Source organism: Bubalus kerabau, chromosome 2 (assembly GCF_029407905.1).
Source record: "Bubalus kerabau isolate K-KA32 ecotype Philippines breed swamp buffalo chromosome 2, PCC_UOA_SB_1v2, whole genome shotgun sequence".
In the NCBI taxonomy this organism is placed as follows: domain Eukaryota; kingdom Metazoa; phylum Chordata; class Mammalia; order Artiodactyla; family Bovidae; genus Bubalus; species Bubalus kerabau.
The window spans coordinates 11,185,688-11,208,312 of NC_073625.1; the positions used below are offsets into that span (position 1 = coordinate 11,185,688).

Genomic DNA, 22,625 nt, shown 5'->3' on the forward strand with positions numbered 1-22,625 from the left:
CATACATACGTGTGTGTGTCTGCATATTTGTCTTTATACTTTTGTGTTTGTGGATTTTTTTTTGTCTGGCCGCCTGTGTGCATGTCTGTGGAAAAGCTTAATTAATTAATTCCTTTATTCAACAAACATTTATTGAGCACTTACCATAAACCAAGAACTGTGCTACATGCTGGCTATGCAGTGTGGAGCAAGATAAATATGGCCTTTATCCTTTTGATAACAGTGTAATAAGACATATATCCAATGTGAGGAAAAGGTAACTATGTTTAAGGATCATATGATAACTCCCTGACACTGAGAGGACATACTAATGAAAATCAATTTTTATTTTTAGCTTAGTGAGAGTAACTCATGACTCCATAAGTGTCACTGAAAGGAAAAGATCATAATAATGAAAGAGAGATAAAGGATAAGAAAAGAAGGCATTATAATGGAAGAGGAAGACCTATTCAGAATAAATGAAATTAAATGGCCCTGTTGTACAACCTAGACATCCTACTCTGTACATTTGGGTGTGTCTGGGACAGCAGTATACTTTGGAATCATGAGGGCACAGGAGCGCATTCCAGTATTCTTGCCTGGAGAGTCCCACGGACAGAGGAGCCTGGCAGGCTACAGCCCATAGGGTTGTAAAGAGTTGGGCACCACTGAAGCAGCTGAGCACGCACACGCACACGGACGCAGGTGGAACAACACCATCCCAAACTGCTGGATGTGGAAAACTAAACAGTTATTGTATTATTACACAGACATATCCACCTTTCAGGAAATGGAGGGAGACTTAATTAAAACTACTTTGTAATTGTATGTATGACTGAGTCCCTTTGCTCTTCACTTGAAACTGTCACAATTAATTTTTGGTTAATTAGTTATACCCCAATACAAAATTTAAAAGTTTTTTAAAAACTACTTTGTAATTCTGAAAGGCTATGTAACACACAGAATTATTATTCCCTTTACAACCTTTTTCTTCAGCAAATTTTTCTCAGGTGACCAGGGTAAGCACTCATTCAGTTGTTCAAGAGCATACATATTGGGTTTCTAAAGTCTCCAAATAAAGAAGTGAACTTCTCCATTTATGAGTTAGCACCATAAACATTTCACCAATTATTTACTCCTTTGTTTCCCCAGAATAAATTCCCAAAATACATTAACAAACTGAAGAAAGCATTTATTAAGACAAACACTCACTGGTTATTGGTTAGAAAATACTAAAAGGAATTTGTGTGTGTGTGTGTGCTGTGCTAAGTCGCTGCAGTTGTGTCTGACTCTGCAACCCTATGGACTGTAGCCTCCCAGGCTCCTCTGTCCAAGAAATTCTCCAGGCAAGAATACTGTAGTGGATCGCCATGCTCTCCTCCAGGGGGTATTCCTGACCCAGGGATCAAACCTGTGTCTTTTATGTCTCTTGCACTGGCAGACAGGTTCTTTGTTCACTACTAAAAATATTAAGGGGAAAGAGAACCAACCATCTCTTTTAGAAGCTATATGTGTAGTATACCTTATCAATTGTTGCTGTGCAGTTAATACTTAGCAATTACTTGTTGAATATCAATTTGTTCATCTTAAGAAATCCTTTCTAATTCACTTACCTGACAGTATCTGATTGGCTGCTACTTTCTGATGTGGACCTAAATGAAAGTGAAAAATAATGCTTCAAAGTTAATACTTTAAAAAAAGTGTGCCTCTGTAACCAATGAATGTCAGGCCATTTTGTAACCTACATTAATTCTTTTATACCACTCATCACCACTAATGAATCATTTCAAAAGATTACCAAGTTACAGTCTGCAAATAATAGCATTGCTTTTTATCCATATACCATGTCCATAGAGAACACAAATTTCAAATTCCCAAATAGAAAGAGGAGCAATAAAACTGATTTGTCACTTCTCAGAATATATGCTTGATTCTGATGTGTTACCCACTGGTAAACAAATTACTGCAGGTGGTGATTTAAAACCCTCACTGACTTCTAAACAATTAGGCAGACTGTACTGCCAGGGTAATCTCCACCTCCTATTTGACACATAGAGAAATGGTGTAAAAATAACACAAAATTCTAATGAAAATTTAAGGGAAGGAAGTGATATTTCTAATGATAGTTTGAAAAAGAGGAAATAGAAAGCATAAAAGGTAAACGGGAAAATATTGGGTCAAGTTCCTGATTTTTTACAAAAAGTCTCTACCAGAATACATTATAACAAAATAACAACTCTAAGGCCAATGTATAAATGTAGAGGTTGTGATAGGCAGAATTCTAAAATGGCCCCCTAAGATTCCCATTCCTTGGTTATTTAAATACTCTTCAAAGTACTGCTCTGAAAAGATTTTGCAAATGTAATTAAAGCTCCAAATCTGTTGGCCTTAAAACAGAGAGATCATTTTGGTGGGCCTGACCCAGTCAGGTCAGTGCTTTACAAGTAGAGTTTTCTCTTGCTGGTAGAAGGGAGAAGTTAAGAGACAGTCAAAGCCTTAGGAAGACTTCTATGCCCTTACTTTTTTAAAGGTGAAAGGAGGTACCTGAGTAGCAATGCAGGTGGCCTCTGAAAGAGAGAGAAGGGCCCCAAGCACACAAGCAACACAGAAAGATAGACCTTAGACCTAAAGCTGCAAGAAATTGGATTTTTCTTACAACCTTTTCCCAGCCTGGCCTTCAGGTCAGCCTTGTGGCAGCCTGGCCTTCAGGTCAGCCTTGTAACAACCCAGTCAAATCCACCTGGATTTCCTACTTACAGAACTTCCACACAGGAAATGAATGTGATTTAAGTTACTAAGTGTATGGTAATTTGTTACACAGCAACAGAAATATAAAAACTAGGTAAAATTCATATTAATCTTAAAGGAGTAAATAAATCAACACACTAACAAAAGATTTATCATCATCAGTAATAAATGCCACACTACACTTACATACCTTTAATTAGTGGAAACAAAATAACTCTCAACATCGAAATTCATACTAAGAAACCAATACAACAAGCAATAATCCTCCAATTAAAAATTTAAAAAAATAAAACCCAGATGTCAGCACACACACAAGAAGTCCATACTACCTAAACCCACATTTGAGAATGAAATAGGCATAATTTTAGGTGGATAAGATAAACAGTTTGCTACACCAAGACTCACTGATGGAAATGTTAAGAGATGTACTTCACCAAAAGGGAGATTGAACATCAAAATATGGAATTAAATTCAAAAAAGAATAATGAGTAAATAAAGTGACAAAAATGTAGTTAAATCTTAGTATGTTTTGATTAAATATCATAATGATTAAATATAATAATAATGATAATACTGACATATTTGTATCAGGTTAAAATTCAGAAGTAACTAAAAACCAAATGATAATACTATGAAAGAGTGAATAAAAGAGTATAAGGTTTAATGGGCTAATATCCATAAATTGTTAGAAGAAGATTATAAGTACTTTTATATCTAAAATTATAACTTTATATTTAAATAATTTAATAAAACACAATATAATAACATAATAATTAAAGAATATCACTAAAAGAATACAACTGGAACACACAATGACCAAATTGATAGAAGGAAAGAAAAAACATTGAAAGCACAATCAATATAATGGAATACAAGAAAGAAAAGAATGGTGCCTATGTCCTTATCCTGGTTTAGCTTAGCAGCTATATATGTAGCCAAGGGAGAATCCATAAATCCCTCAAAACTCAGTCTTTAAAGGGTATAACAAGGGAGCTGAAATGATGATTGAGGACCCTTCTAGCCTAAAATTCTGGGAAAAGGCAGAAAGTAAATAAATGTTCCAATGACCAGATGCATTCATTCAATCAGTGAATATTTATGTACCAGGCAGTGCTTTGAGCATGGAATCAGTGCATGACACAAATTTACTCCTTTTTAATTAAATTTTTAATTAAAATTGTTCAGACCACAAACTTGGAACTGTCTTCTGTCTATAAGATTCTTCTACTGCATCTGCCATGCAATGTGAACAGGAAAACCGAGAAATGATCCAAAAGAGTTCTGGCCACCTTCTTCCCTAAATTACTTTGACTTTAATTCTTGAAAGCGTCTGTGTTTGTTTAAGAGTCTTCAGTACCAGTGTGTTAGAAGACAAGGGAGTGATAATAAATGTGAGTATCAAAATAGAAAAAAAAAGAAAAAGAAAAAGCATGAGAAATAGAAAAAAAACAAAACAAAATGGCAGAATTTACTCTAAACATATCAGCAAATATAAGTATATAGACATACTAAATTCAATTACTGAGACACTTGAGGTTACAGATTTTAAAATATCATTGGCAGGCTATTTTCAAGAGACCAAATTAAATAAAAGGTTGAAAGTAAGGGGACTGAAAAGTTATATCAGATAAACTGAAATGTTGGTATGCTGCTGCTGCTCAGTCGTCTCAGTCATGTCTGACTCTGTACAACCCTATGGACTGCAGCCTGCCAGGCTCCTCTATCTGTGGGATTCTCTAGGCAAGAGTACTAGAGTGGGTTGCCATGCCCTCCGCCAGGGGTCTTCCCGACCCAAGGATCGAACCTGGGTCTCCTGCATTGCAGGCAGATTCTTTACCGCTGAGCCACCAGGGAAACCCTGAATGTTGGTAGACCAGTTATAAATCAGTAAGGACTGAATTTATTATTTAAGAAATATTAATGGGGACAATATGCTATCCATTACTGATTAAAAAAAAAAAAAACACAGGAAGTAGATATAATTAGTTCTTACCAATTCATAACTACTATAGAAATTTATACATGAGTTTAGTCATGTACAATCTATCAAATATCAAGCATTTGCTTGTTTACCCAAGCTGTACGTGAATATAACCCAAGCTGTGGTTTCTTTGGTAGCTCAGTCAGTAAAGAATCTGCCTGCAATACAGAGACCTGGGTTCAATCCCTGGGACAGGAAGATCCCCTGGAGAAGGAAATGGCAACCCACTCCAGTGTTCTTGCCTGGAAAATCTCATGGACAGAGGAGCCTGGAGGGTTACAGTCAGTGATGTTGCAAGGGTCAGACACAACTGACTAAACCCCACATACATCCTTTTTTCTTTACTAATTATACATATTCTAAATTTTATTAGAGTCAGCCATTTTATTCCTTGTTTCCTCAGAAAAAAATAGTATTTATTTAAATGAATAGAAGACTAATTTACTATAAACTAAATTACATATATTAGTAGCCTGGTTTCCAGAGGATTACTTTACCAACTGTAGCTAGACATTGTGAATTACTAATTCATTCTTAGTTTTCTTTTTTCTTTTTTTTTAATTTTATTTTATTTTTAAACTTTACAATATTTTACTGGTTTTGCCAAATATTGAAATGAATCCACCACAGGTATACATGTGTTCCCCATCCTGAACCCTCCTCCCTCCTCTCTCCCCATACCATCCCTCTGGGTCGTCCCAGTGCACCAGCCCCAAGCATCCAGTATCGTGCATCGAACCTGGACTGGCGACTCATTTCACTTAATTTTCAACATGTGTCTTAAGATGCCTTACAGTTTACCTCCCTGGTGACATTTCTGTGAGTGTCACCTTCTGACCTGGACATTAAACGAATGGAAAATAGTGTCCAAAATTAGTCGTAAGAGAGCCTGTCAACTGCATAAATAAAAGTCAGGCCATTTTATAAGCTGTATTATCTCTTTTACAAGATTAGTTACCAAAAAAGAAAACAATGTGCAAGGTCACTAAACAGAGATGCAAATAAGTAAACATTCTTATATACCTGCATACCTCATCCATAAAAAGTATATTTCAAACCTGCAATGAGGACATTATCAAGAAGGCACAGATTTGATTTTTCTTTATCACTTCTGAACACAGAATATAGGTTTGATCCTGAATGCCTGATTCTGACCTTTATACCCCAACTTTTAACTTTTTATTCATTGATAAAGAAATGTTACATTTTATAAGGTAAAATCCATACGGACTTCTAGACAATCTGACAGACTGAACTAGTGGGAAAATTTCCCTTTCCATTCCTCATAGAGGAGGTCTGAAAAAAAATAGCATGAACAGTTAACACATAACTGAGGTTAATAAGAAAAGAATTCTGTTGGTGCTAGTAAAAACGAAGAAACAGAGAGTTCAAAGAGTAAACAAGAGCTAAAAGTGAATGACTGCAGGGGTGTCTAAACCAGTGATACAACTTTGGGACTAGAGATTCAATAGTTATTCCTTAGAAGGAGTTATGAGGACTTTGCATGTAGGGAAACTAAGTGAGCTCCTTAACTGGAGCCACTTAACCTGGGAGCCATGAAGGGTCATACCACCCATTCAACAGGGATAGTAAAAATCCTGACCAGTGGCCTTTGGAATGCAGCAGGGAAAATGGGAATATGCAACATGCAAGGACAGATGGGGGAAAGTGCATCACTGAGGAGTCCCAAGCCTCCAAAAAATGCACTTTCAGGATGCCAGTTCACACTCCTACAAATGCTTGAATACCATGCAGAGCATTTGCTTTAAATATTTTTGCTTTAAAAGAAGCAAAAATGAAACCACCCACAGGTGTGAGTCTTCAACACAGGGCATGCTGAATTCTCATGGGAAAATCATAAATATTGAAGAGAAAAGAGTCTATGATGACAAAGCCCTAGTAATTAACATCAGCAGCCATAGCCAAACAATGAGCTCACACACCAAGAAATATAAATGATTTAAAAAAAAACTCTGAGAATATTTAGAATCTCCATAGAGATTTTTGCAAAAACAGAATCCATAAGTCTAGAACAGGACTGAGAAGGAAGAAATGTTGATATGAGAGAATGATCTGAGAAAATCAAACAGACTATGAGATGGAGAGATACCTACGAAAGTGCAGTTACAAACCACAAAGATACAGTTCCAATACTGATCAAAATGGAGTAACAGGATTTACACTTCTGCCTGAAACAACTGAAAATCTGGACAAGACATGTTAAACACTGGTTTTCAGATACTGAATATTAGGCAAGATAGTGATCTATGAGAGAAGGAAATAAAGACCCATGACTGCCCCTTCTTACTGCAAGGAAGATTTTCCATGCTGTAACACAGCAATGGGAAGCCAGGCAGAGAAAGAAGTCTCCCCAAAATGAGGTGATACCATCTGGGGAGACCAAGGCAGCTACTATTCTCTGTTAGCCTTTGCCCTGCCTTTGTACTGCAAGACCAAATTTGCCTACTACTCCTGGTATCTCTTGACTTCCTATTTTTGTATTCCAATCCTGTGATGAAAAGGACACCGTTTTTGGTGTTAGTTCTAGAAGATCTTGTAGGTCTTCATAGAATCGGTCAATTTCAGCTTCTTCAGCATTAGTGGTTGGGGCATAGACTTGTATTACTGTGAAGGTGAACGGTTTGCCTTGGAAACGAACCAAGATCATACTGTCGTTTTTGAGATTGCACCCAAGTACTGCACTTCAGACGCGTTCATTGACTACATGAGGTCTACTCCAATTCTTCTAAGGGATTCTGGCCCACAATAGTAGATATAATGGTCATCTGAATTAAATTCGCCCATTAACACCCATTTTGGTTCACTGATTCCTAAGATGTCAATGTTCAACCTTGCCATCTTCTGCTCGACCATGTCCAATTTACCTTGATTCAGGGACCTAACATTCCAGGTTTCTAGGCAATATTGTTCTTTACAGCATTGGACTTGACTTTCACCACCAGACACATCCACACTGAGCATCATTTCCATTTTGACCCAGCCACTCCATTTTTTCTGGAGCTATTAATAATTGCCCTCTGCTCTTCCCCAGTAGCATATTGGCCATTCTTTCTGGGGCTATTAATAATTGCCCTCTGATCTTCCCCAGTAGCATATCAGACACCTTCTGACCAGGGGGGCTCATCTTCCGGTGTCATATATTTTTGCTTTTTCATACTGTTCATGGGGTTCTCGCACTGAGAACACTGGAGTGGGTTTGCCATTTCCTCCCCCAGTGGACCAGAATTTAACAGAACTCTACACTATGACCTATCTGTCTTGTGTGGGCTTGAACAGCATTTCATTGAGTTATGCAAGCCCCTTCATCACAAGGCTGTGATCCATGGGGAAAAAAAATGTATATATATATATACACACACACACACACATACTCAAAATATAAGTGAAAGTCTCTCAGTCATGTCTGACTCTTTGTGACCACCCCATGGACTATATATATGTCTGTAAACACTGGTGAATATGAATAAGGTCTATCAGTTCAGTTCAGTCGCTCAGTCGGGTCCAACTCTTTGTGACCCCACGAACCGCAGCATGCCAGGCCTCCCTGTCCATCACCAACTCCCAGAGCTTACTCAAACTCATGCCCATCGAGTCGGTGATGCCATCCAACCATCTCATCCTCTGTCATCCTCTTCTTCTCCCGCCTTCAATCTTTCCCAGAATCAGGGTCTTTTCCAATGAGTCAGTTCTTCGCAGCAGGTGGCCAAAGTTCTGGAGTTTCAGCTTCAGCATCAGTCCTTCCAAAGAATATTCAGGACTGGTTTCCTTTAGGATGGACTGGTTGGATCTCCTTGCAGTCCAAGAGACTCTCAAGAGTATTCTTCAACACCACAATTCAAAAGCATCAATTCTTCGGCACTCAGCTTTTTTATAGTCCAACTCTCACATCCATACACGACTACTGGAAAAACCATAGCCTTGACTAGACAGACCTTTGTTGGCAAAGTAATGTCTCTGCTTTTGAATATGCTATCTAGGTTGGTCATAATCTTCCTTCCAAGGAGTAAGCGTCTTTTAATTTCATAGCTGCAATCACCATCTGCAGTGATTTTGGAGCCCAAAAAAATACAGTCAGCCACTGTTTCCACTGTTTCCCCATCTACGTTATGGGACTAGATGCCATGATCTTAGTTTTCTGAATGCTGAGCTTTAAGGTCTATAGTTTAACTGATAAAACTATACCAATACCAGTCCCCTGGCTGTGAAAATTCAGTTAATGTAAGATGCTATCATTGATAAAACCTAAGTGATAGAGCATCACTGACTCGATGGACATGAGTCTGAGTGAACTCCGGGAGTTGGTGATGGACAGGGAGGCCTGGAATGCTGCAATTCATGGGGTCACAAAGAGCTGGACATGACTGAGTGACTGAACTGAACTGAAGTGATAGAGCCAAGAAACTCTATGCCACTTTTGCAACTTTTTATATTTCTTGGTGGTGGTTTAGTCACTAAGTTGTGTCCGACTCTTGCAACCCCATGAACTGTAGCCTGCCAGGCTCCTCTGACAATGGGATTCTCCAGGCAAGAATACTGGAGTGAGTTGCCATTTCCTTCTCCAGGGCATCTTCCCAACCCAGGGATAGAACCAGAGTCTCCTGCATTGCAAGCAGATTCTTTACCAACTGAGCTAAGAGGGAAGCCTTTTATATTTCTTAAATTATCTCAGAACTAAATTTAAAAGAAAGGAATGGTAAAGCAAAGAATCTGGAAAATGTAACAGGAAATTCTAATAAATGTTAACTAAATATAACAATGATAATTTTAAAAAAAACACAAAATTTATTTGGAGGAAACTGAAAAACCAAATGATAAATAGATCAAAAAAGATAGATTAGTGTTACAAGGCCAAGATCCTTGTCTTATTCAGAAGACTACATATAATGATTAAATTAAGACATTGTATATATAACATTTGCTACAAATACAAGTTACCAAAAACCATTCAAACAATAAAAACAGAATTAAAAATGTACAAAATAGTAAAAGAAACCAGAAAAATCATAATAAAAAAATGGAATTGGGGAAAAGGAAATCATGCCAACAAAGAGGATAGTAAGTAGGAAGAAAATAAGATTGTAAATTTCAACATGAATATCTGCGATCATACATTAAGCATATAAATATGAAAAGTCTACTACTATATTTTTCATATAAAGGCTGTTTATAGGATATCAACTAAAATCTAAGAAAGACTGAAAATAAGGGATGAAAAATACGTAATAGGTAAATCTAACTTGCATAAAGCAAGCTGGGATACAACAATATAAAAGAGTAAAAATAGAATTTAAGATACAACTGTTAATGATGAAAAGTAAATACATCAAGAATATATAACTACACTGAATGTTATATATTTATTCACTGCCTGGTGGCTCAAATGGTAAAGACTCTGCCTGCAATGCACAGCAAGACCCAGGTTCGATCACTGGGTCAAGAAGACTCCCTGGAGAAGGGAATGGCAGCTCACTCCAGTATTCCTGCCTGGAGAATCCCATGGACAGAGGAACCTGGCGGGCTACAGTCCACAGGATTGCAAACAGTAGGACATGACTAAACGACCAACACTTTCACTTTCAGAGTATATAAAGCAGAAATTTCAACAAAGAGAAAGCCATGATATATTGGAAAAGTTTAGCTTGTGTATAATAGAAACAAGAACCACTGGGCATGTGAAAGCAACAGATGTGGATGCATTTCCACTCTTCCTGTCTCAATTACAGAGGCAAAGTTATTAAACCAGATTCTGAACTTTTTGAAACTTTAAAATAAGGATATCCAAAACTATCTCAAACAATTAAATGAGATATTGATGTAGCATTCAAAATTCCTATAAAATGTGAAGTATTGTTGCTGTTCATAATATTGCCTTATATCTGACTAGATTTAAATGGTTTAACTTCAGAACACAAATTTAATTTACCCACTACTTTGGGACTCCTCTTTCTTGCTAAACCACTTTTTCGAAAGCTTCCACGAAGCAACTATTACGGTTGCTACAATAAGAACAGGTAAAGCAACGTAGATAGCCAGAAGCCACTGCTTCTTCCCGCCCTTCTCAGAAGTTCTTTTCGTGAGTAAACCTAAAAATAAAAATACATAAAAAATCAGAGAAAAAAATTAAGCTGTGTACTTTTAAGTTATAGCAAACTTATCACAATGTTCTTAATTTTAATCATAATTCAAGTAACAATGAAAAATAATAATAATTAGCCTCTAATTAAAATAAATGAATAAAAATAATAATAATAGAATCATAATATTTAAGATTGTCTCTATAAACTCTCATTCTAAAAGAACAGACACTAAGTTCCAGGAAGTTCTAATGTATTCTACCTTATACAGCAGCTACAGCAAAATCCCAGTATAAGTAGAACCCCATAACTTCAGAGACATATAACCAACAAACGTACATTATTACAAGGTGCATTATCACAGAATCCTACTATACCTGTGCATATCTTATTTATCTTTATTAGAGTGCTGGCTCTCCAACATTAGGGATCTGTTTTTACCCGTGGAGTCATTGCAGTGTTACTAAAATGGCACAGGCATAAAAAATAGGAGACATGATCCCTAACTCTAATTCTGCAACTAATTAGCACTGGGTATTCTTTAAGTTCCATGAGGAGTGAGGCTTTGTTTTACTATCTGTACATGCCTAGTGTCATATGATAAGCATCTGGCGTATATATTAGGAATTCAAGAAATATTTGCTAAATCAGTGAATGAATGACAAAAACTAAAGTCATGATAAACAAACAAAATACTGTTTTAGCATCTTTCTGTCATCTCTTTAACAGGAATTAATAGATTTTTATCATTTAAACTGAAAACTCTTTCAGACTAAAGGTTTATCTTCTACTTCCTTTATTTCTTCTATAACAGACACATATTAGTGCTAGACACAGGGTGTGTTGCTGGTATAGAGCTCAGATCACAGGATCAACCATAAACGTGGGAAAGGGTTGAAGGATAATATAAAGGAGAAAGTCAGACAAAAGTAAATAAAAATTATAAAGATACTCAGCTTCAGTCATATTGAAAAGTTAATATTAGGGGGAAAAAAGCAAGATTAAGAAAGCATATTGGTTTCTATTTCTTTTGGAAGCCTATTTGTTTACCTTTTAATTACAAATATTGGTTTCTTTCTAAGTGGCAAAAACCTAACTATGTTTTTGTGAAGGCAAGCAATTTGACGATTCTATTAACTGGATATATAAAAGAAATAGATACTTGCCCTGTTCCCCAGGCGATATTCTGGCTCTCGTGGTACAATTTGGAGGTACATAGCCTTCAGTACAATTGCATATCATCTGGGAAGTGCACACCTAGAATCATTTTTTTAAATTCAGATAGTCATTTAAAAATGTTTTCTCATAGAAAGCAAAATTATCTGATGGATCATCAGGCTTACTCTGGTATTTTCATCTAGTGTAATTTTGTTTCTTTGATCTATTTACAGAGATAATTCTACAAATCCAATGCTTGGTTTCTTAGCCTAAAGTATGCACAGATGCACACACATGCTAAAAAGGAGCTATAAAGTGAGGCTCACAATATTTGAAATATCTGGAAAACTTAACACCTTCAAATGTTCACCTGAAAATTTAGTGTGCAATTCCAGAACCATCTACTTAAATTCTATTGAAAATGACACCACTCCAGCAGTGTGTTAGAGCCAGCCAGTATCAGCTCGCAAGGACGACTGTGTACACTTCTTCCCATCTCCATTTTCAGTAACATCATGTGGTGGTCTGAAGTATCTGTGTACATAGATGAGGACTTGATGCTTCCTCAAGCTACTTGGTAAACATTTAACAGCATAGCACTGCCCTTGACCAGGATCGTTTGTTTACTTCATTAGTTTTTGTTTGTTTGATTTTTAAGCAAAAGTTTTTTGTATTCCAAGAGGGTATCAGATCATCTTTGTAATTAACTAATTAACGATAGAAACAGCTTTATGGTGCTTGCAATGTGTGAGCCTCCATTCTGAGCACTTTACATTGATTTACTCATTAAACCCTCACAACCGTCCTGTAAGGCTGGGACAATTATTATTCCCACTCTAAAGATGAATAACCTGGAGGCATAGATATTTAACTTGCCAAAAGTCACATGGCTAGTAAGTGGTGGAGACAGAATTTATTTTTTTTTAATTTATTTTTAAACTTTACAATATTGCATTGGTTTTGCCAAATATCAAAATGAATCCGCCACAGGTATACATGTGTTCCCCATCCTGAACCCTCCTCCCTCCTCTCTCCCCATACCATCCCTCTGGGTCGTCCCAGTGCACCAGCCCCAAGCATCCAGTATCGTGCATCGAACCTGGACTGGCGACTTGTTCCATATATGATATTATACGTATTTCAATGCCATTCTCCCAAATCATCCCACCCTCGCCCTCTCCCACAGAGTCCAAAAGACTGTTCTATACATCAGTGTCTCTTCTGCTGTTCCGTACACAGGGTTATTGTTGTTACCATCTTTCTAAATTCCATATATATGCGTTAGTATACTGTATTGGTGTTTTTCTTTCTGGCTTACTTCACTCTGTATAATAGGCTCCAGTTTCATCCACCTCATTAGAACTGATTCAAATGTATTCTTTTTAATGGCTGAGTAATACTCCATTGTGTATATGTACCACAGCTTTCTTATCCATTCATCTGCTGATGGACATCTAGGTTGCTTCCATGTCCTGGCTATTATAAACAGTGCTGCAATGAACATTGGTGTACACATGTCTCTTTAAATTCTGGTTTCCTCAGTATGTATGCACAGAGTGGGATTGCTGGGTCATAAGGCAGTTCTATTCCCAGTTTTTTAAGGAGTCTCCACACTGTTCTCCATACTGGCTGTACTAGTTTGCATTCCCACCAACAGTGTAAGAGGGTTCCCTTTTCTCCACACCCTCTCCAGCATTTATTGCTTGTAGACTTTTGGATCACAGCCATTCTGACTGGCGTGAAATGGTACCTCATAGTGGTTTTGATTTGCATTTCTCTGATAATGAGTGACGTTGAGCATCTTTTCATGTGTTTGTTAGCCATCTGTATGTCTTCTTTGGAGAAATGTCTATTTAGTTCTTTGGCCCATTTTTTGATTGGGTCATTTATTTTTCTGGAATTGAGCTGTAGAAGTTGCTTATATATTTCTGAGATTAGTTGTTTGTCAGTTGCTTCATTTGCTATTATTTTCTCCCATTCTGAAGGCTGTCTTTTCACCTTGCTTAGAGTTTCCTTTGTTGTGCAGAAGCTTTTAAGTTTAATTAGATCCCATTTGTTTATTTTTGCTTTTATTTCCAATATTCTGGGAGGTGGGTCATAGAGGATCCTGCTGTGATGTATGTCGGAGAGTGTTTTGCCTATGTTCTCCTCTAGGAGTTTTATAGTTTCTGGTCTTATGTTTAGCTCTTTAATCCATTTTGACTTTATTTTTGTGTATGGTGTTAGAAAGTGTTCTGGTTTCATTCTTTTACAAGTGGTTGACCAGTTTTCCCAGCACCACTTGTTAAAGAGATTGTCTTTAATCCATTGTATGTTCTTGCCTCCTTTATCAAAGATAAGGTGCCCATATGTGTGTGGATTTATCTCTGGGCTTTCTATTTTGTCCCATTGATCTATATTTCTGTCTTTGTGCCAGTACCATACTGTCTTGATGACTGTGGCTTTGTAGTAGAGCCTGAAGTCAGGTAGGTTGATTCCTCCAGTTCCATTCTTCTTTCTCAAGATCGCTTTGGCTATTCGAGGTTTTTTGTATTTCCATACAAATTGTGAAATTATTTGTTCTAGCTCTGTGAAGAATACCATTGGTAGCTTGATAGGGATTGCATTGAATCTATAAATTGCTTTGGGTAGTATACTCATTTTCACTATATTGATTCTTCCAATCCATTAACATGGTATATTTCTCCATTTGTTAGTGTCCTCTTTGATTTTTTTCACCAGTGTTTTATAGTTTTCTATATATAGGTCTTTAGTTTCTTTAGGTAGATATATTCCTAAGTATTTTATTCTTTCCGTTGCAATGGTGAATGGAATTGTTTCCTTAATTTCTCTTTCTGTTTTCTCATTACTAGTGTATAGGAATGCAAGGGATTTCTGTGTGTTGATTTTATATCCTGCAAATTTACTATAATCATTGATTAGTTCTAGTAATTTTCTGGTGGAGTCTTTAGGGTTTTCTATGTAGAGGATCATGTCATCTGCAAACAGTGAGAGTTTTACTTCTTCTTTTCCAATTTGGATTCCTTCTATTTCTTTTTCTGCTCTGATTGCTGTGGCCAAAACTTCCAAAACTATGTTGAATAGTAATGGTGAAAGTGGGCACCCTTGTCTTGTTCCTGACTTTAGAGGAAATGCTTTCAATTTTTCACCATTGAGGATAATGTTTGCTGTGGGTTTGTCATATATAGCTTTTATTATGTTGAGGTATGTTCCTTCTATTCCTGCTTTCTGGAGAGGTTTTATCATAAATGGATGTTGAATTTTGTCAAAGGCTTTCTCTGCATCTATTGAGATAATCATGTGGCTTTTATTTTTCAATTTGTTAATGTGGTGTATTACATTGATTGATTTGCGGATATTGAAGAATCCTTGCATCCCTGGGATAAAGCCCGCTTGGTCATGGTGTATGATCTTTTTAATGTGTTGTTGTATTCTGATTGCTAGAATTTTATTAAGGATTTTTGCATCTATGTTCATCAGTGATATTGGCCTGTAGTTTTCTTTTTTTGTGGGATCTTTGTCAGGTTTTGGTATTAGGGTGATGGTGGCCTCATAGAATGAGTTTGGAAGTTTACCTTCCTCTGCAATTTTCTGGAAGAGTTTGAGTAGGATAGGTGTTAGCTCTTCTCTAAATTTTTGGTGGAATTCAGCTGTGAAGCCGTCTGGACCCGGGCTTTTGTTTGCTGGAAGATTTTTGATTACAGTTTCAATTTCCGTGCTTGTGATGGGTCTGTTAAGATTTTCTATTTCTTCCTGGTCCAGTTTTGGAAAGTTGTACTTTTCTAAGAATTTGTCCATTTCTTCCACGTTGTCAATTTTATTGGCATATAATTGTTGATAGTAGTCTCTTATGATCCTTTGTATTTCTGTGTTGTCTGTTGTGATCTCTCCATTTTCATTACTAATTTTATTGATTTGATTTTTCTCCCTTTGTTTCTTGATGAGTCTGGCTAATGGTTTGTCAATTTTATTTATCCTTTCAAAGAACCAGCTTTTGGCTTTGTTGATGGAGACAGAATTTAAACCAAAGAAATCTGGTTTCAGTCTCTGCCCTTGACCACTAGGCTATGCTACTCCTGAAAATGATATAAAACACCTCTCAATTTCTAACATCTCAATTTAAGAATGTGATTCTAATTCCTGTATTCCATGGCTAAGATATACATGGAAAAAAAGTGTTCTGTTTGCAGTTTCCACTGCCCTAGCTTCTGTCATATCACTTTCATGTTGTAATGTGTGTGTGTGTGTGTGTGTTTACTCTGAAATACTGGCTTGGCCAAAAAGTCCATTCATGCTTTTCTAGAACATCTTACAGAAAAACCAGAATGAATTTTGGGCCAACCCAATATCTCATTGAAATAATATTGCCTTTCTCAAGAGACACATGTTGTCAGTTCAGTTCAGTCACTCAGTCATGTCTGACTCTGTATGATCCCGTTGACTGCAGCACACCAAGCTTCCCTGTCCATCACCAACTCCCAGAGCTTACTCAAACTCATGCCTATCAAGTCGGTGATGCCATCCAATCACCTCATCCTCTGTCATCCCCTTCTCCTCCTGCCTTCAATCTTTCCCAGCATCAGGGTCTTTTCCAGTGAGTCAGTTCTTCGCATCAGGTGGCCAGAGTATTGGAGTTTCAGCTTCAGCATCAGTCCTTCCAATGAATATTCAGGACTGGTTTCCTTTAGATTGGACTGGCTGGATCTCCTTGCAGTCCAAGAGACTATGAAGAGTCTTCCCAACACCACAATTCAAAAGCATCAATTCTTTGGTGTTCAGTTTTCTCTATAGTCCAACTCTCACATCCATACATGACTACTGGAAAAACCACAGCTTTGACTACATGGACCTTTGTTGGCAAAGTAATGTCTCTGCTTTTTAATAATGCTGTCTAGTTTGGTCATAACTTTTCTTCCAAGGAGCAAGCATCTTTTAATTTCATGGCTGCAGTCACCATCTGCAGTGATATTGGAACCCCCCCCCCAAAAAATGAAGTCTCTCACTGTTTCCATGGCTTCACCATCTACTTACCAAAAGTGATGGGACCAGATGCCATAATCTTAGTTTCCTGAATGTTGAATTTTAAGCCAGCTTTTTCCCTCTCCTCTTTCACTTTCATTGAGGCTCTTTAGTTCTTCTTCTCTTTCTGCCATAAGGGTGGTGTCATCTGCATATCTGACGTTATTGATATTTCTCCTGGCAATCTTGATTCCAACTTGTGCTTCATCCAGCCTGGTAGTTCACATGATGTACTCTGCGTATAAGTTAAATAAGCAGGGTGACAATATACAGCCTGGACATACTCCTTTCCTGATTTGGAACCAGTCTGTTGTTCCCTGTCCAGTTCTAACTGTTACTTCCTGACCTGCATACAGATTTCTCAGGAGGTAGGTCAGGTGGTCTGGTATTCCCATCTCTTTAAGAATTTTCAACAGTTTGTTGTGATCCACACAGTCATGGGCTTGGGCATAGTCAATAAAGCAGAAGTAGATGTTTTTCTGGAACTCTCTTGCTTTTTCTAGGGTCCAACAAATGTTGGCAATTTGATCTCTGGTTCCTCTGCCTTTTCTAAATCCATCTTGAACATCTGGAAGTTCACTGTTCACGTACTGCTGAAGCGTGGCTTGGAGGATTTTGAGCATTACTTTGCTAGGTACACATGTTGTCATTGTGTTGTTACATTTGGATCACTTCATTTAGGTGATGTCTTCCAAGTTTTTTCCACTGTAAGTTATAACGGTTCCATTGGAGGAGATAACTTGTGTATGTAATATGGACAAATGTAAGTATCTGGGTCCTCATAAGAGTTTCACCCACTAGTTTTAGCATCTGTTGATAATGATTTAACTCCATTATTTCTTCTCTATTGTTTATACTATTAAAGAGTTTTCCCATATCCACCCTTCTAGAGGACTATATTTCCTGCTACCCTAGCCGCCAACTCTGCTGAGTACCTGGTGCTGCCAGAACCCCTGCAAGCCGAGCAGCTGCACCACCTCCACACCTGGCCCTCACTGGGGCACACCCAAGTCCTCCAGGGCAGCCTCAGGAGCAAACCCCAGTGGATGACCCACATCCAGAGGTGGAAATAAAACCACAGTTGAAACCCAGGGGCAGTGTGACTAAGGAAGAAGAACCAAAGCCCTCCCACCAGCTGTACAAGCTGCAGATTAAATCCATGTGATCAACTAGGCAGACTCTGTGTCTATGGAACATATATAAAAGGACATTGAGAGCTCCCACAAAAGAAAACACACTAGTTCTGACAGCTGTGGACATTGGAGGCAAGAACACACAGGAGTAGGAGCAGATTAGAATCTGAGCTGCCCCCACAGCAAGTCCAGAGACCAGCACAGTGTTGGAGGGCATCCTAGGGAGGTGAGGTGGACTGTGACTCCCAGCGAGGGAAAGGACGCTGACAGCAGCGACTCAGAAAAAACATTTATTATTCTTGCATTTTGACTTGTTCTGTAGATTTTTTTTGGATTTTTCCTCTTTTTTTCCCTCCCCCGCCCCCCCATTGTAGTTGTTGATTTTATTGGCACTTGAAATCTAACTAAGCTTTTGAGCTTTTTTTTTTTTGTCCCCTCATTCAAATTTTTTCATTGTTGTTATAAACCTCTGCCTTCTTGTTGGGCTTTTGCAGTTCTGGACAGTTTTGGTGTTTTTTTTTTTCTTTTCTCTTTTTTAATTTTAATTTTTTAAACCTATTATTATTTTTTCTAAATTTATTCCTTTGTTTGCTTTTCCTACTGTTCTTTTCCCCTTGCAGTTAATTTTAATATATATAAATCTTATTTATCTACTTCTATTTAACTTTGCATGTCTATTCTTTCTTTTCTTTCTTTCCTTTAGTCTCAACATATTTGTTAGTTTTATTTTCATTGCTTTATACCCCAATTGGCACCTTGGTTTAGTTTTGTTTTCCAGTTTATGCTTTAGTTATTTTTGTTCTGGTAGACATAATTTTTGGTTTCCTTTGTTTGCCAGGTCAAACTATTGCCCTTTATATTTGTTGTACTGTTTTTATTTTGCTTATGGGTGTATATGTATATATGTATATTCAGTCACACTTTTTATTGTTGTTATTAACCTCTGCCTCTACATTGGGCCTTTGCAGTTCTGTGGAGTTTTCCTTTTATTCCATTTTTTTTCTTCTCTCTTTTTTTTTTCCTCTTTTTTATAATTTTAACTTTTAATTTTTTTTAATCTATTATATTCTTTCTACATTTATTCCTTTGTTTGCCTTTTGTACTGCTCTTTTCCCCTTGCAGTTAATCTTTTATATAAATCTTCTCGATCTGCCTCTATTTAACTTTGCATATCTATTCTTTCTCTCTTTTCTTTCTTTCTTTTCCTCTCAACACATTTGTTCATTGTTTTTTTTTTTTAATTCCTTTATTTCCCACTTGGCACTTTGCTTTAGTTTTGTTTTCCAGTTTGTGCTTTAGTTAGTTTTGTTCTTAATCAGTAAATATAATTTTTTATTTCTGTTGTTCACTGAGTCAATCTATTGTACTTTATTGTTGTTGGAATGTTTTGACTTTGCTCATGGGTGTATATGTATATGTGAATATTCCATTATTTCAATTATTATTTGCCTGATTCTGTAACTGCCATTTGTCTGGGGTCCAAGTTTGGTTTCTCATTTTTTGATATTTGTTTTTATCTCACTTAATGCCATAACAAACCACTTGTGGAAACTTTGTTCCTGAGATCAAGCTCTGAGCCTTTGGAGTGGGAGCACTGACTCCAAGATGCTAGACTACCAGAGAACTAACGCTAAGGGGTATCAAATAGTGAGAATTCACACAAAGGAAACCACTGGAATACAAGACTAACATCACCCAACCGCCAAAGCACCCTGTGCAGGACTCCTCATCTAAACAACAAACAAAACAAAAATACTAACAAAATCATCAGAAGACAGGATTACCACCTCTCTCAGTCTTGCCCATCAGAGGAAAAACAACAAACAAAAATTCAGCACAAATCTCACCCTATAAGAAATTTACACAAACCACTGGATCAATCTTACAGGGCAGACACCAAAAGGAAGAAAGAATTCAACCTTGAAACCTAGAAAAGGAGACCTCAAACACAATAAGTTAGAAAATGAAAAAGCAGAGAACTACTACACAAATGAAGAAACAAACTAAAAACACAGAAGTCCAAATAAATGAAGAGGAAAGAGGCAAGCTACCTGAAAAAGAATTCAGATAACTGATAGTAAACCTTGAAAGCAAAATGAAGAAAAATTCAAGAATCAATTAACAAGGACCTAGAAGAATTAAAGAATGAACATGCAGAGACACACAATGATTGAAATTAAAAATGATCTAGAATGAATCAAGAGCAGAATATCTGAAGCAGAAGAACGAATCAGTGAGCTGGAAGATAAAATGCTGAAAATAACTTCTGAAGAGCAGAATAAAGTAAAAAGAATGAAAAGAACTGAGGATAGTCTCAGAGACCTCTGCTGCTGCTGCTGCTGCTGCTAAGTCACTTCAGTCGTGTCTGACTCTATGCGACCCCATCATCGGCAGCCCCCGTCCCTGGAATTCTCCAGGTAAGAACACTGGAGTGGGTTGCCATTTCCTTCTCCAATGCATGAAAGTGAAAAGTGAAAGTGAAGTCGCTCAGTCGCGTCCAACTCTTCGCGACCCCATGGACTGTGGCAATATCAAATGCACCAACATTTGAATTACAGGGATCCTAGAAGAAGAAGAGAGAAAGAAAGTGTATGAGAAAATTTTTGAAGAGATGGTTGAAAATTTCCCGAATATGGAAAGGGAAACAGTCAAGTCCAAGAGGCACAAAGAGTCCCACATAGGATAAACACAAGGAGAAACACATCAAGACACATACTAATCAAACTTACAAAGACTACACACAAAGAAAGAATATTAAAAGCAGCAAGGGAAAAGCAACAGGTAACATACAAGGGAAACCCCACACGCTTAACAGCTGATCTTTCAGCAGAAACTCTGCAGGCCAGAAGGGAATGGCAGGATATATTTAAAGTACTGAATGGGAAAAATCCACAACCAAGATTACTATACCCAGCAAGGATCTCTCATTCAAAACTGATGGAGAAATAAAAAGCTTTTCAGACAAGTAAAAGTTAAGAGAATTCAGTGCAACCAAACCAGCTTTACAACAAACACTATGTGGACTTATATAGTCAAGAAATACAAGAGAAGGAAAAAGATCTATAAAATCAACCCCAAGCAATTAAGAAAAGGGCAATAGGAATATCTATATCAATAACTACTTTAAATGTAAATGGATTAAATGCTCCAACCAAAAGACACAGACTGGTTGAATGGATACAAAAACAAGACCCATATATATGCTGTGTACAAGAAAACCACTTCAGACCTCAAGACACATATAGACTGAAAGTGAGAGGATGGAAAAATATATTCCATGCAAATGTGAAGCAAAAGAAAGCAGGAGTAGCAATCCTCACATCAGAAAAATAGACCTTAAAATAAAGATTACAAGAGATAAGGAAGGACACTACATAATGATCAAGGGATCAATCCAAGAGGAAGACATAACAATTATACCTCCTATGCACACAAATAGGTGCACCTCAATACATAAAAAAAAAACACTAACAAACATAAAGGAGAAATTGACAGTAACACAATAACAGTAGGAGACTTTATTCCCCCATTCACACCAATGGACAGATCACCAAAACAGAAAATTAATAAGGAAACACAAGTCTTAAATGATATATTAGATGAGATGACTCTCGTTGACATCTTCAGGACATAGCATCCAAATGCAGAAGAATACACCTTCTTCTCAAGTGCACATGGAACATTCTCCAGGATAGACATTTTGGGTCACAAATCAAACGTCAGTAAATTTAAGAAAATTGAAATCATATCAAGCATCTTCACCAACCACAACACTCTGAGATTAGATATCAATTACAAGAAAAAAACTGTAAGAAACACAAACACATGGAGATTAAACAACATGTTTCTAAATAACCAACAGGTTACTGAAGAAATCAAAAGTGAGGAAACGCCACAAAAAAGAGAACTCCACAAACTGCCAGAATACAGAAAGGCCACCCCAAACTCAGCAATGTAAACAAGATGAAGAGACAGAGGAATACCCAGCAGGTAAAGGAAAAGGATAAATGCCCACCAAACCAAACAAAAGAGGAAGAGATAAGGAATCTACCTGATAAAGAATTCTGAATAATGATAGTGAAATTGATCCAAACTCTTGAAATCAAAATGAAATCACAGATAAATAGCCTGGAGACAAGGATTGAGAAGATGCAAGAAAGGTTTAACAAGGACCTAGAAGAAATAAAAAAGAGTCAATATATAATGAATAATGCAATAAATGAAATTGAAAACACTCTGGAGGCAACAAATAGTAGAATAACAGAGGCAGAAGATAGGATTAGTGAGGTAGAAGATAGAATGGTAGAAATAAATGAATCAGAGAGGATAAAAGAAAAACGAATTAAAAGAAATGAGGACAATCTCAGAGACCTCCAGGACAATATTAAATGCTACAACATTTGAATCATAGGGGTCCCAGAAGAAGAAGACAAAAAGAAAGACCATGAGAAAATACTTGAGGAGATGATAGTTGAAAAATTCCCTAAAATGGGGAAGGAAATAATCACCCAA

The 22,625-nt window shown here is 37.1% G+C and overlaps 1 protein-coding gene across 1 annotated transcript in view; it reads right to left on the bottom strand.

Annotated features, from left to right (window-relative positions):
• Positions 1 to 22,625, bottom strand: part of ADAM32 (ADAM metallopeptidase domain 32) — a 177,634-nt gene that overhangs the window by 6,551 nt on the left and 148,458 nt on the right. The window contains exons 18-20 of the mRNA XM_055567028.1: positions 11,970 to 12,060; positions 10,653 to 10,812; positions 1,593 to 1,631 (exon numbers count right to left, since the gene is read on the bottom strand). Coding sequence (XP_055423003.1) covers positions 1,593 to 1,631; positions 10,653 to 10,812; positions 11,970 to 12,060 — 290 coding nt within the window. The remainder of the gene's footprint in view (positions 1 to 1,592; positions 1,632 to 10,652; positions 10,813 to 11,969; positions 12,061 to 22,625) is intronic.